Source organism: Manacus vitellinus, unplaced genomic scaffold, assembly GCF_001715985.3.
Source record: "Manacus vitellinus isolate BGI_N305 unplaced genomic scaffold, ASM171598v3 scaffold_8_pilon, whole genome shotgun sequence".
Classification (NCBI taxonomy): domain Eukaryota; kingdom Metazoa; phylum Chordata; class Aves; order Passeriformes; family Pipridae; genus Manacus; species Manacus vitellinus.
Window position 1 is genome coordinate 5,561,181 of NW_021940864.1, and position 13,332 is coordinate 5,574,512.

The 13,332-nt window shown below is 42.2% G+C and overlaps 1 protein-coding gene across 1 annotated transcript in view; it reads left to right on the top strand.

Annotated features, from left to right (window-relative positions):
- The window catches only part of AIDA (axin interactor, dorsalization associated), a 30,587-nt gene that overhangs the window by 1,989 nt on the left and 15,266 nt on the right, over positions 1–13,332 (top strand). The window contains exons 2-4 of the mRNA XM_029965088.1: positions 3,102–3,241; positions 9,859–9,912; positions 11,909–11,963. Of these exons, the coding sequence (XP_029820948.1) occupies positions 3,102–3,241; positions 9,859–9,912; positions 11,909–11,963 (249 nt within the window). The remainder of the gene's footprint in view (positions 1–3,101; positions 3,242–9,858; positions 9,913–11,908; positions 11,964–13,332) is intronic.

Genomic DNA, 13,332 nt, shown 5'->3' on the forward strand with positions numbered 1-13,332 from the left:
GTCCCTTCCAACCCCAGCGTGGACCGCCGGAGTGGTTGGTTGGTGGAGCCCCCGCGGCAACCCTGGGCCGGGATGCTTCCATCCCATCGCCCTGTTTGCCCCACGCTTGTGGGGAAGGGAGGGGGGACCTGGCAAATGGGCTGCAGAAGCACTAGCCTTATCCGAAAAAAAAAAAAAAATCCTAACCAACCCATCAGAGTGAAAAGGGATTCGTCACACGCTTGTGTGCTTTGCTCCTGATGAAATCGGGGTGGGAATGTGAGGAACCTGGCACCCCAGTCTGATTTGGTGGCACTGGGTGGGACTGCACCATCCATGAATCCTCTGGCACCAGAGGAGTATTGTCTATAGAGCACTGTTGGTATCCTTAGTAACACACCTGGTAACTTTAGTCAGATGCTCTCCCCTCCTACTCCATTCATCATGAAGGTGAAAGTTATTTCTTTGTGATCTAAGTATTTCAGGCTAAGTTTCTCTTGGTGAATTTTCTGGAAGTGGTCAAGAGTGTTTGCACTTGTTCCCAAGAGTAAGTCAGCTGAAGGGATGCTCCCTGAGGGATCTTGTAGCACTGTTCAGGGATGGGCTGTAACCATACTGGCTACCAGTTCAGTTGCCACTCAGAGTAACTAAGTCTCCTGGCCATGGACAGCATGGTTGTGAGAGTCTGTAATCTCATAATTTCATTCACTTACCAGGTGGGATGATGCAAGTTCAGTTATTTGCAGTTTTCTGATGGTCTTTTGAGTAGGGCAAGCTGTTACTATCCAAACCTTGGCACAGTGATGAAAAGAAATTCTCTTCGAGATCTGTATCTCGACAGAAAAAAAAAATCATTGAAAAGTAAAACTACTGCCCTTACGTGGATATCTACATGGAATCCAGTAGGATCCTAATGCTTTAAACTATCTTAGCAGTCTCAGCAGCCAGTTTTATATAATGATGTTTCTTCAGAATGAAAAGTCTTTGTGCTTTTCCTTCTGATCACACTTCACTGACAGGTGAGGTCACTAAACATTTGCAGACAGTCCAGTGTGAGAGCTGAAGTACAACTTCTGTTCCTTTCCTCCCTCCATCGCTTGTGTCGGACGAGAACTGAGGTGATCTCCACGCCCTGGCTCTGCTCTGACTTTGGAGCAGTGTGATATCTTTGTAAGAAAGCTCCTCTTGGGTAGTGGTGTGTTGTAAGCTGCTCTTATCAGTGAGTTTCTACTGAGTAGTCCTCAGTAGATGAACTGTGTGGTTCCAGGACTGAGAAGAAAGGAGAGAGAAGATCAAGGGATTACAGGCGGGTAATTCCTAGGGAGGAGTAAAACCTTTTCTCTTTGTATATCTGCTGTTTGTAGATTTAGCAGGTAAATTAATAACAATTTCAAGCTGTGGAGTAGAATTTGCAAACAAGCAGCAGACAAGATACCAACCTGTAGTTCTGGAGAGACATCACAATGTGGGTTTTTGTTGTTGCCCTCTCCAATGGCACCCTGAGATGGGATGAACAGGTATGGTGCTGCTGTTGTCCAGACGCTGTGAACACCACCACAGTCTGTACTGATCAACACCGGGATCCTGAGGAGAAGCTGGTTACAGTGAGCTTTCTGATGCTGAGAAGGATTTTCCCAAATCTAAGCTAAGTCCTGATGGATGCTCACGTAAGAGTTATTTACCTCCTGTGTCCGTCCACTCAGGTCTTTGTTACTCCTGGAAGTGCAAGAAGCTTGGTGCCTTCATTCATTCAGGTGCTTACTCACACAGGAGCCCTTCGAGCTGTTAGCAGTGGCTTCCCTGTTGAACGTCCCCATCTGTGGAACTTGGTCTAATCCAACTTTGAATGAGCCTCAAGTGGGATGCCAGATGCATTTATTTGGATTAGAGTGGATTATTTTTTTTTTTGTATTAGTGACAAATGGAAAGAGGGTTGTGTTATTGATGCTTGCAGAAATGTTAATGCTGTGATGCTGCCTGTTGTGGGTGGCACGTTGCTGCTATGGTGATGTTTTCTCAAATCATTACTTTTTATAAAGGGGGACAACAGCACCACGTTGTGCAGTTACTCGTCCTGTTCGGTTGTGTTTTCCTGGTTCCAGTTATAGAGTTTTTAAAGAGAGTTTATTTTGAGAAAAAGCAAAGAAACTGAGTTCTGGTCTTTGTTTCTGCCACAGGCTTTGACAATAATCTGTTCTGCTGTGTGCATCTTGGTGTATGTATTTTAACCTCCCCCCAGAAACCAAGCCAATGCTCCCTGCAATGGTGGAGAGAAGCAGAATCCCTTTAACAGTGCAAACTTGGATGTTCCAGGTGGAAAAGTATTGCGATGTCCTGGGTACTGCTGCTGTCCCTGGGTTTCCCCTCAACCCCCTGTCCTCCCTCCTGCTCTGCTTGTAAAAAGAATTATTTACAGGGAATGGCAACAATTGCCCAGAGGTTTTGCTTGTTTAATGTTCTCTTTCCTCCCGGGACGGAAACTGTAACTCTTCCCATAGCTTCCCTCCAGCTTCCTTTCGCTTTCTCGAGCTGTTTGCTTACTGTTACTTTCCGAACCCTTGGTACTCCCGCCTCCGTGGTGACAAGGGGTGGGGTCTCTGCTCCGCCTGGGATGCTGACAGGCACAAATGTGAGCTGATCCACCCCGGCAGCCTAGGCCAAGCAGCCCTGTGCCTGCCTTCCAGCGCTGGGAGACCATGTGCCATAACCCGGGGTGCCCTCACCCTGGCAGTCCTTGCCTCCTGGCAATCTGACGTGTCTCAGACTCTCCCTGTGAAATGCACGTGGGATTGTACCACAGTGAGTCTTCACAGGGGCTGCAGTTTGTTAGGATAAAAGAAGAAGATGGTGAGAGAAAAAAGGTCAGTGCTTATAAAAGGGGTTGTTGGCTAGAAGAACCTTCTTACCTGTTCTCCCTTCATGATGCATTATATACCTAGCCTTTCCTGCCTGATGTGGTTCCATACTTTGTCACTTTGTCCACCTTCTGGTTTTTTTTTAATTATGGACTACCAGGGCTATAGAAAACTTTGTTTAAAAAAAACTCCAAAACCACAACAAACAAAAAAAACTTCTAAAACTATTTGAAGCAGCAGTCTGTGGACCTTTTGTCTGACACATTTTGTGGAGCCAGGGGAAGGGGGTGTGTTTATGTTGTGTTCCCACTCTACAGTTTTCTTTTCCCCCATCCAGATTAGCAAGGCACCTACAAAAAGAGGCGCAGTCTCAGCACAACAACTCGGAATTCACAGAAGATCAAAAGGTGAGCATTTGCTGTTTGCTCAGTCAAGGAGCTTGACTCAGAGATGTTGATGTGTGTTATGTTTTTTGATCTTGCTGGCCAGAGCCTTGTGAGACCTTTTTTCCTCCCTCAGTATATGCAAACAGAAACAGAGCCCAGCATGGCTGAAACAGTTGCTGTCATGAGATGTGACGGATGCTCTGTTGTGTAGCACTAAATGTCATGCGTGCTGGCCAGTCCTTCGTAACCTGGGTGTTTCTTTTTTTGGGTGATGTTTGATAACTTGCTTATTCAATGTTTGTACAATTTATGTTGTGAGTTCTAAATACGAAATGTCGTGAACTGCAGACATGGACGGTGTGTGAGGGGGATGTTAGCTTAACATGTAACACCTGACAGGCAAGGGTCCTGGCAGAATACTCCCTAGTAGCCTCTTAGAACATAATTTGTTTATAATCTTTCAAAATATTGGAATTCACTCCTCCCTCCCTCCCCTCAGTTGAAAAGGCTGTTTCTCGTCTCAGTAACATACTACTGCAGTTCTGTGGTGGAATTAAGTGGACAGTGCTAACTGGGGTCTCATATGCTCAAGCATTTACTGCAAAATTTTCTTGTCTCCTATAAAGACATGCTTTTCTTAGGAATACCAAAGTAGAGACTTGTATTTCCAGATTTCTTGGTCATAAGAACACTTTTTTGAGCAAAGCCGTTACCAGAAAATTGACATTTGCTAGCTCAGAGTCTCATGATAATAGAGTGCTGGAGTAATAGGATCTGTGCTTGGAAATGTTAGTCCTGAAAACAGGTCCTGGCTACAGAAATTCGAGATGAACTTGATGTGTTTAAAGAAACTCATACGAAGAAATGCACCTTTGTAGACTCTGACAGAGGTTTGTAACTGTTTCCTTATCCTGTACCAATAAGAAAAGCAAAGAGCTGGTCTTGCATGTTCTGTTTACCTTCTGCAAAGAAGGTGATAAAACTCATGGTTGCCTTAAAGCAAGTCTTAATCTTGGAGAAGGATTTGGTCCACTTTTCCTGAACTGTAAACCTTGAGAGCCTTGTTAATGTTGGACAGCTGTTTACTCTTTGATTGCTTCTGCTCTCTATCCCTTGCTGGTAGCTTTCTCCATCATTCTCAGCTACAGTTACCTCTGCAGTGTGTTTCCCCTCTGTGGAGACTTTTGAAAATGTAGTTACTCCATGAAGGCGAAGTTGTTAATCTCACTTCTGGAGACATCATCTCCTGTGAGTATGGGAACCAGAACCGCACAGGGCTTTGCTTCCAGATGTTCCCTGAGTCTTATGAAAAGGACCTTGGACCAGATTGTGGAAGTGAATGAGGTCAGCCATGAGGGAAGGCCTGGGGGGCTCAGGAAGTGGAGATAACTGACCTCAGATGTGAGATGCACAACTGTAATCATGTCTTAAGGCAACAGTCTTCTGAAAAAAGTAGAGAGTGGTGGTTTTAAATCCTTGCAGAGTGATACCTGTTTCTGAGGCTGATAAAATTTGCAAAAGAGGTTTGCATTTATATCACTTGCTGTTTTTTGCAGATCAGCAAGTGGCTGATGCAGTGAAACTTTGAGTCTGGTTATCAAATGGCAGTAACTGTTTGATTAGCCACATGCACAGCCCAATTCCCCAACATTTTGTTGGAAGAACACTCTCTTTCCCACCTCTACCATGAGGAATGCTAGTCACAGCAAAACTAAGAGTCTTCCTACTGCTTTGAAAGAAGCACTTAAAATGCTTTACAGCAAAACCTTTTAGTGTTATGTAAAGGTCTTTGCTGTTCTGGTCTTCCCTGTTTCTGCAGGAGCTCAGCCAGTATATCATTTAGTGATCATGACCAATTACTGTCATTGCTGATATCATTCACTTGGCAGACTGCTGGCTTTGCAAGCAGTTTGGTTAAACAGAAGTGTATCTTCTTTCTCACCACCCTTTAAAAAATCAGCTACCAAAACAGTTACAGCTGTGTTCCTGCCAGTGCATCTGCCAACATGATATTTCCTTGTGGTTCCAAAAAGCCTCTTCCCTATTATCTTGACTTTCTAAGGTTCTGCATGTTGTATAAGAGCCACCTTTTCTCTTCATTTTTTTTGAATGTAGAAGAGTGTGTAAACTTCAGGGTTTGCTTATCTGATATCACTGGCCAAGGCTGCACACAGAATTTCACAGATTGAAAGGCCATGAAGCTCATTATGATTTCCAGTTGCTTGATCTACCCCCATTCCATTTTTTTATGGATTTCCAGTTATATATTTTCCAAAGGACCTTCCATACTGCTGAGAATTACTGTGAGGATGTCATTGTTTCTTGCTTGTGTACTCTGTAGGGGCAGTGGATTTCAGCAGTACCAAGGGAAAGCTACTCACTTTACAGCTACAGGGAAAGGATAAGACAAAGTTCAAATCCTCAGCCCTATCTGCCTGTATAAACTTTTACCACATTTGGGTTTATTTCATGTATCACAGGTGGTGTTACAGTGCAGACATGGCAGCACCATAATTGATGGTGTGTTACTTGCTAATCTAATCTTACAATCGGTTAATCTAAAAACACTTGACAGATATTACCAGTTTCTTTCCTAGGCATACTGTGAGCTAGTTATCATTTATCTTATAATGAATGTCTTGTTTGTGTAAGAATTCAGACTTCTAAGTAGTCATATCTTGCCTTTTTGCTCTTGATCTGAAGAGTCTGTTTTGAAACACTGTATGCTGCTTGCCTTGATAGAGCAGACTGGTCTCCAGATTTTGCTGTTCATTCCTGTATTTTCAACTTCTGAGGGGTTGTCATCTTATAGCTATTGCTGGACATAATTCTGTAGTTTCAGTCCTTAGGAAAGGCTCTATCTTCACTTGGATAATTGACAGTGTTGGAATCTTCATTAGTGATTGTGAATTTTATTGAAGAATTTCTCTGCAGATACTATAAACAGAAAATCGTTGTGCTTAAATCTAGCTACCCTTCAACAGCTGTAAGGGGGCCGGGCAACAGTTTCATCACCTAGAAGCTGCATGTATGGAACATTAGCAGTTACAGTTACTGGTGAATTTACCTTAGTCTTAACATGTTTAATCCTCCTGTTCATTATTTTACCTTCGTTCTCTAAAAAAATCCTGTCTTCATTCATGATCAGCCGCTGTGTTTTGCGATATGAATTGTTCCAGTTAGGTTTGGCCGGGGTTGTCAGCTTGCCTCCAGCTACAATTACTCTCACCCAGTTCTCTATGCAATAAATGTGACCTTTAAAGCCCTCTCCCAACCGCAGTTGTTGCTTCTCGTGTAACTGTTTTTGTGCTCGGCTGAGTTCTCTTCAGCATCAGAAAATCGTGCTTTTTGTGCAATGATAACTTGTTGAAATAAGAGCACTGTCGAACGGTTTTAGCATGATTCATTAAACTACTGGTCTTCTAACAGCCTAAACCTTTCGTTAAAGCCAAACTCCGCTCTGGCTCTGTATTTATGCAAACATCTTTGACTGCATTACGGTTAGCACAGTCATTACTCACACAACTGCACTGAAGAAACCTTGACTACAAGATCAACTGATTTTTTTTTTCCCGTTCTAATCACAAGTTTACATAAAACTGAATCTTAACTATTTTAAACTAGCAAAGTTAATTACGGCTTCAGTCCTTCTAATGAGATGCAGAATGTTTTCCCTGCTGCAAAAAGGAGCCTTTGCATGGGATAGTTGCAGCTGAAAATGATAGCAGTGTTTAGCTGCATTTTTAACTTTTGGGTTGGGTGTGGTCCCTTAAAAAAATAGTTATGAATAATGCCTGCTGGGAGCTTGCCATATTTCAATAGATTCCATATAAAACCTATTCTTTACTATTTTAAGACTCCCAAACTCTCTTAAATTAATCTGTTTCTAGAGCCATTTATTGCCCTTCAGCCCCCAGGAGCCGGAGGACACACATTTTTGTGCTGCTCTTTGTTCTCTTAGGAGGTTCCTAGTTCAGGCAGTTATGAATCTGCAGCATAGGGAATAGTGGTGTTGCTGAACTTATTGGTGAATTGACAACAGACACAGGACTTGAGTGGTGTTTCTGAGACCTCCCTTATGGTGTGGGCTTAATGCTCTGCATGAGGGACCAGGAGGAGAAGAGCCACATGAAAGTCTGTTCTGTGATGGGGCATGGAGACTGTGTGCTGGCACCCTGCAAACTTGTAGCCCTCTTTCTGTTGTGTAGTTGGAGGGGTTTTGATCTAACACAGGATGGGCATGTTTTTTTTGCTCAGCAGTCAACACCCAAACCATTGAAACAGCTGGGTTTCTGCAAATGTTAGAGCTGCAGTCAAACCTCAGAGATTCCCCTCCCTTCCCTAGGGAACCTCTGGATTCCTTTCTTTTACCCATTACTTCACACCTTCCTCTTTGAGAATCTACCTTTGCAAATGAATCTTTCCAGATGTTCTCAAATATGAAAAGGAATTCCTTTTGTTACACTGCAGCTCATTAGGTGGATGTAGTGTTTTATAATTATAGGAACTGAGAATCTGCTTCTGTAGTGCTACCTGGTGTCCTCCCATCCAGCCTGAAAGTACATGTAGATAAATCCACAGCACCCATGTGTGCAGTGCGAGTCTGGAAATCTCAACATGAATCCAGGACTGTATGTACTCCTTTGTTTTTGAAAATATCTGTGTTTTTACAAGCTGTGCTGGAGATCCAGTCATGGGTCTCTGTTATGTAGTTGCAGAATTTATTTTGGGGAGATGGGAATTTGTTGACTGAACCTAGGCTGCAAAATGAGCCTCCACAGAAATGGAACTGTTAATATTTTTCTCTGCCATGTTGCATGCATGCATATAGTCATGTTACTCCATGCTGAAATTCCCAAACAGTGCTGTTGCATATGCTGCACGTGCTGCATCCTTGGCAGAGGAGAAAACTCTGTGTCCTGTGTTAATACCCAGCACTCGCTGCTTTCCTGGAAGGTGCTCAGAAGAACTAAATTTTTTTTGAAAGACCTCCATACAGTGGACAGTAGTAAAAACTGTGAGAAATTAAAGTCTGGCCCGATGCCATGTTGTAACAGAATGTTTAAGGCGAGAGGAGATGTCAGCTGGGGAGAAATGGCTTCAAAAGCTTTGATGAGCCTGTGGTGGCAGATGAAAATCAGGTGTCTGAGGCTTTTGCACACTTCAGCTGTTGGCTCTGCCCTGGAGGTGTTGGTGTGTGATCTGCTTATGATTCAGCTCCTGAACTCTTTCACCTTTCAGTGTGCCCTAAGGTGAACTGAAACTGGAGTCCCTTAGCTTTTAGCCAGCCTAATGAAACTAGTGGTGGCCCAGGAGCTGATTGAGGAGGAGTTGTGACATCTCTCAGGGCAGATGATGGAGGAAGGTGGTTTTTATCTGCTGCTACCAACCTCCTGGAGCCCTAAAAATGTAACCCTCCATTTTGGCTTTTGACTGACACTGCATAACTTGCCAGGTGCCCATACTCTTGAAGTTCTTTGATGCTAGAGTTGTGCTTTAGGAAATCTTATCCTCCCCTTACATCCAGCTTGTGGGAGAACTGTTTTAATACTGCCTGATTTAAAAGGAGAGAATGAGTTACAGGTGCATATTTCAACTTTAATCTTCCTTCTGGGGGAAAACTTACTTTGAAAATAAACTGCTTTTCTTTGTAGCTTCATTCTTGATGGTTTTCTTATAAGTGTTCCACAGAGCATTTTGAATTTATATCTGGCCCTTATCTCTGCAGATAGTCTGAGTTTTAATTCACCAAAAGCTTTTAGTTAATGAACAAACTTGTGATGGCAAGGTAAAGTAAAATACATTGGGCAGTTGTGTCCACTTGATAAGAGATATGGAAGTCCTAACTCCTCCTTTCAGCTGGTAGTGACAGAAACAAACATGACTGTTTTGTGAGACGTAAAAGCTTAACACTGTCTTCAAAGTAAGACTGCTTGCAATGGGTTTTGAAGCCCTTCCTTCTGTTCTGTGTTTTTAAATGAAAATGAGAAATTCAGTTATGGTCAGACATATTTTAGATTGCTGAGAATTTTGAATCGAAGAATATATTCCCTGATTCACTTGGTGTTTAAATCTCTTAAAATGACAAAAATAGAAAGTTAGAAAAATAATCCACCTTTATACTTCGACTGAAACTTGCAGAAGCAAACTGTGTTTTTTCAGTGCTGCTGTAACATCTGAGGAGAGGGGACTTGGTTTGCTGAGGCTGTGAGCCTGATAGAGGAGCTGTAGGCATGGCTCCTAAAAGAGCAATAAGAACAAGCCACTCAAGTTCTCAGAAGTTAATACACTGGTTAGTTTGCTTTTATTTTTCTTCAGTCCCCTATCACCTGAGAGCAGTTGAGTTTATAAACAGTTTATGATGTGAGAGGCATTATTACAGTTTCTGCTGAGTGAATGACCCCCATCTGTGTTGCTGGGCTGTGGGAAGGGAGTTAAGTGGCAGATGTCTGTTTCATCAATTGTGCTTTCAGAAAATCTTATGTATAAAAAAGGCTTTTGATGCTGAATGATCTGGTACTGAATAATAGATCTGAAATCTTTGCAAGAAAAAGCAATTGTTTGTATTTATATTCTTTAAAAATGTGAATCTGGAAGAATGCCGTTTCAGTACTAAATTATATTTTTTTCCCTTTCAGAAAACCATAGCTAAAATTGCAACATGCTTGGAACTGAGAAGTGCAGCTTTACAGGTATCACTCTTTTCCTATTTGACTTCATCCTTTAGCAATAGGTAACTAGAGCTTTTTAAAACTCAGTGTCTTCAGAAATCACTAAAACTTCTGAAAACAGGGTGAACAAACCCTTGAACACTTGGAATTTCCAGATTGTCAACATGATGCCCCAGGTGACTGCCTTGAAAAGGACTTAAAGTGTGTATATGAGCATCTGCGAGGGTTTTTACAGGAATTTAACTGCACATTTTGTGTCTTTGGTTCTCTGCCTCATTTTCCTCCTTCAGAACTGTTTAGTTTGTCTTCCTAACTTGTGTGCAAGGGTAAAAAAATCCCAAGTGACTCTTGCACTAATTCAGCTGCTTCACAAGTCATAATAGACCATGAGGAAGAGTGTGTGTGTAGAATAAAAATGACTTTTTAGCAGTCACGAAAACTGGCAGCGCTGTAGAAAAATGTGGGAAAACAATGGTTTATAAACTACTCTTTGAGCTTTTTTCTAGACTAAAAGTAGATGTCATGGGAGTGAATATCTTTTTCTCTCAGCACAATCTTATCCCTAAAACGAAAGGCAAGTGAGAGAAGTTTCTGAAAGACTGTGGATAGGGAAGGGATGAATCAATGGAAGTGAAGTTTGGGTTACTGGATTACCTCTTTACCAACCAAGACTGGTGAAAGGCAAATTTTGCATCAAATTACTCACAGCAGCACTCCAGAGCACTTTGTGTGGCTCTACAAGGTGCAGCAGCTCCACTGTGCTGCCTTCAATTGCCTGAGGGGCTGGGCTACAGCTGCTGGAGCTGGACTAATGAGGTGAGGCTGTCCAGTCTCCAGGCCATGCAGTGTTTGAGGAATTCCTTGGTTAGCTCTACCTGTTGTTCTGTTTTGGTCTAACCTGGGGGGTTTGAGGAGTGTTGCATTTGCTCTGGGTCACCATGACTGTGATGAGGGCAGGCGTGTTCCACTGTGGGACACGTCTCGGGGCAACAGCAGGAGGTGCAACCATGTCATAACCTGCCAAGCTGAGGAGATGATGTTGTGCAAAACCAGCCTTCCTTGCTGTTGATTCCTCAGCAGTAACTCAAATATCTTCTAACCTCATGTGAGGCTACTGGAACTTCTCATCCACTTCGCTTTGAGGAGGGGTTTGTTTTCCTGCAGTTTGGTTATGGTTTCTTAGGAGAGGTTAAAGCAGTGAGTGTGGTTATCTTTTCCCACTCTCCTAACAGGAAGGGTATAGCTGCTTTGCTGTCCTTACATAGTCTTGCAGAAGGTCCCTAGCCACTCTTGGACAAAATCAAGAAAAAACCTCACTGGGCCTTAAATGTTGGAAACAATGGGTAATCTTAAGAGATGCCAAGGGTGCAGTCACATAGTAGGTAAGACCTGATCCTCCACCTAAAAGAGGACGTCCAATGTCAATCCTCTTATTTGCACCACTTGTTGTCTCAGAACAAGCTAGTTCAGCTTACCAAACTGCTGGTGAGCTACCTCAGAACAAAAAATTAAGAGTTTTTTGTTGGGTTAGTAAGTCAAATAGGCTTACTGAGAACCAGACACATATATGCTACAGACAGATGAGGAAACTGCATCATGGAGAAAGGCAAGGTGGTAATTCCTCTTCCATTTGCAGTGAGCTCTTAGTTGAATTTTGTCAAACTCATTCTGTATACTGTAATTTCTGCCCATGTTTCAGTGTTGAACTGTGAATGTTCCTGTGTGTATTAAATAAAAATTTGGAACTAGTTGCTTTAAAAATATTTATCTTGCGTTAGAGCTTGGAACATGGGTTAAGTTTGTTCTCAATAAATGAGAAGTAACATCCTTCCTGCCTCACCTGTGAAACCTACCCTTTGTTGGGGAAATTTTATTTGGGTTCTTTAACATGTAGCTTTGAAGCAACCTAGTACACTTGAACAAAGGAGGCACCCTGCATGCTTATTCTAAGATCTAGTAGCTCTGTCTGAGAGGAGGGTGCATCCTAACATTTAACTCTTTCTTTGTAATGTCCTAGTCCACCCAATCACAGGATGAGTTTAAGCTTGAGGATCTGAAGAAATTGGAACCAAGTAAGTAGTATCTTTGTGTTTTAAGTGAATGACATTTATCATGACAGTGGAAAACATGACAGCACCACAAATACTGACTGACCACAATGTGGTTTTAGGTGGTTCTTCCAAATGTCTGCTACCGTGTAGACAGAAACTGATGTGTATTAAGGAATGTAATGTGGGTAACTTCAAAGTATAGTATTCTGAATGTTTCAGATAATATATTCGTCTTTATTGTTAAATAAGTAATTTGGGTGTTGCTAATTTTTGCACAAAATAGTATTTTAAGGTATCCAGTAGTATATAATATCATTTACCTGCACTTTTCTTGCTTGAACTGAATTTCAGCACTTTGTGGTCTTCCTCCTTGCAGCATGAAATTTATTTTTTCTTCTGAAAATATTTAACTTGTGCTCATGGTAGCCAATCACTTGTCACCTCCCACCGTAAAGCTACCAGACTAGTTAAGTTAAGAGTCAAAATGAGGATGTGAGTCAGTCTTTGAAGGGTTTTGTGTGATGTTGTTTTTTCCCAACTGATCCTGGGTCAGGTCTTGGTATGTCAATCCAGAAATAACTTTTTCATGTAGGAAGTATCTATTTATCAGCTTCATTTTCCTTCCTGTAACACTGGCTGCTGTGTTCTCAAAGCATCCTTATGATTAGAGCTTCCACGTCTAACCAATATTATCCTGAATGTCAATGTGTCTGCAGTTCTTGGGGAACAGCAGATGTGGAAGAGCTTTTTTCATGCTGACAGAAGTTGGTTACATTTTGCTTATGACACAGTTGTGTCATTAAGGGTGATCCTGGGGATAGATATGATGGGCAGGGAAGTGTTTCCCCTTCATGATTAGGCTGAGCTTCTCTGCACAGGATCCTACAGGAAAAACTTGTCAAGAAGTGGGGCATTGAGCTGAGCTTTCTAATATCTCTACCAAAACATAGACTCCAAATGCTTTTAAACTGTTCCCTGAAAATGGTAAGTGAAGGTATGTTACAAGACCACCAGATCTGTGAAGATCATAACTCAGGAAGGGGTTTAACTGTGTGTTGGAATATTTGGTCTTTCTCAGACTACATCTTGCATATCTGACCTCTGAATCCTCTGATTTGGGCTTGTTTTGTATAGATACTGCCCTTTCTGTTTACAAAGTATTTAAAATGTTGTAATCGTTTAATGACTGTGGGTTTTAGACTCCGTTTTGCAAATGCCCTGTGAGTGACTGAATGATGGGAGAGGGAGGGGAATCCTGTCCAAAATTTCGATTACTGAGCAACAGTCCTGTTGCTTATCTTGCCCTCCATCAGAAAAGGGGTTTTTAGCTGTCAAAAAAACTGTTCAGCAGTGTGAAGTGCATTCAGCCTGTGCCTCATACAACAAGCAA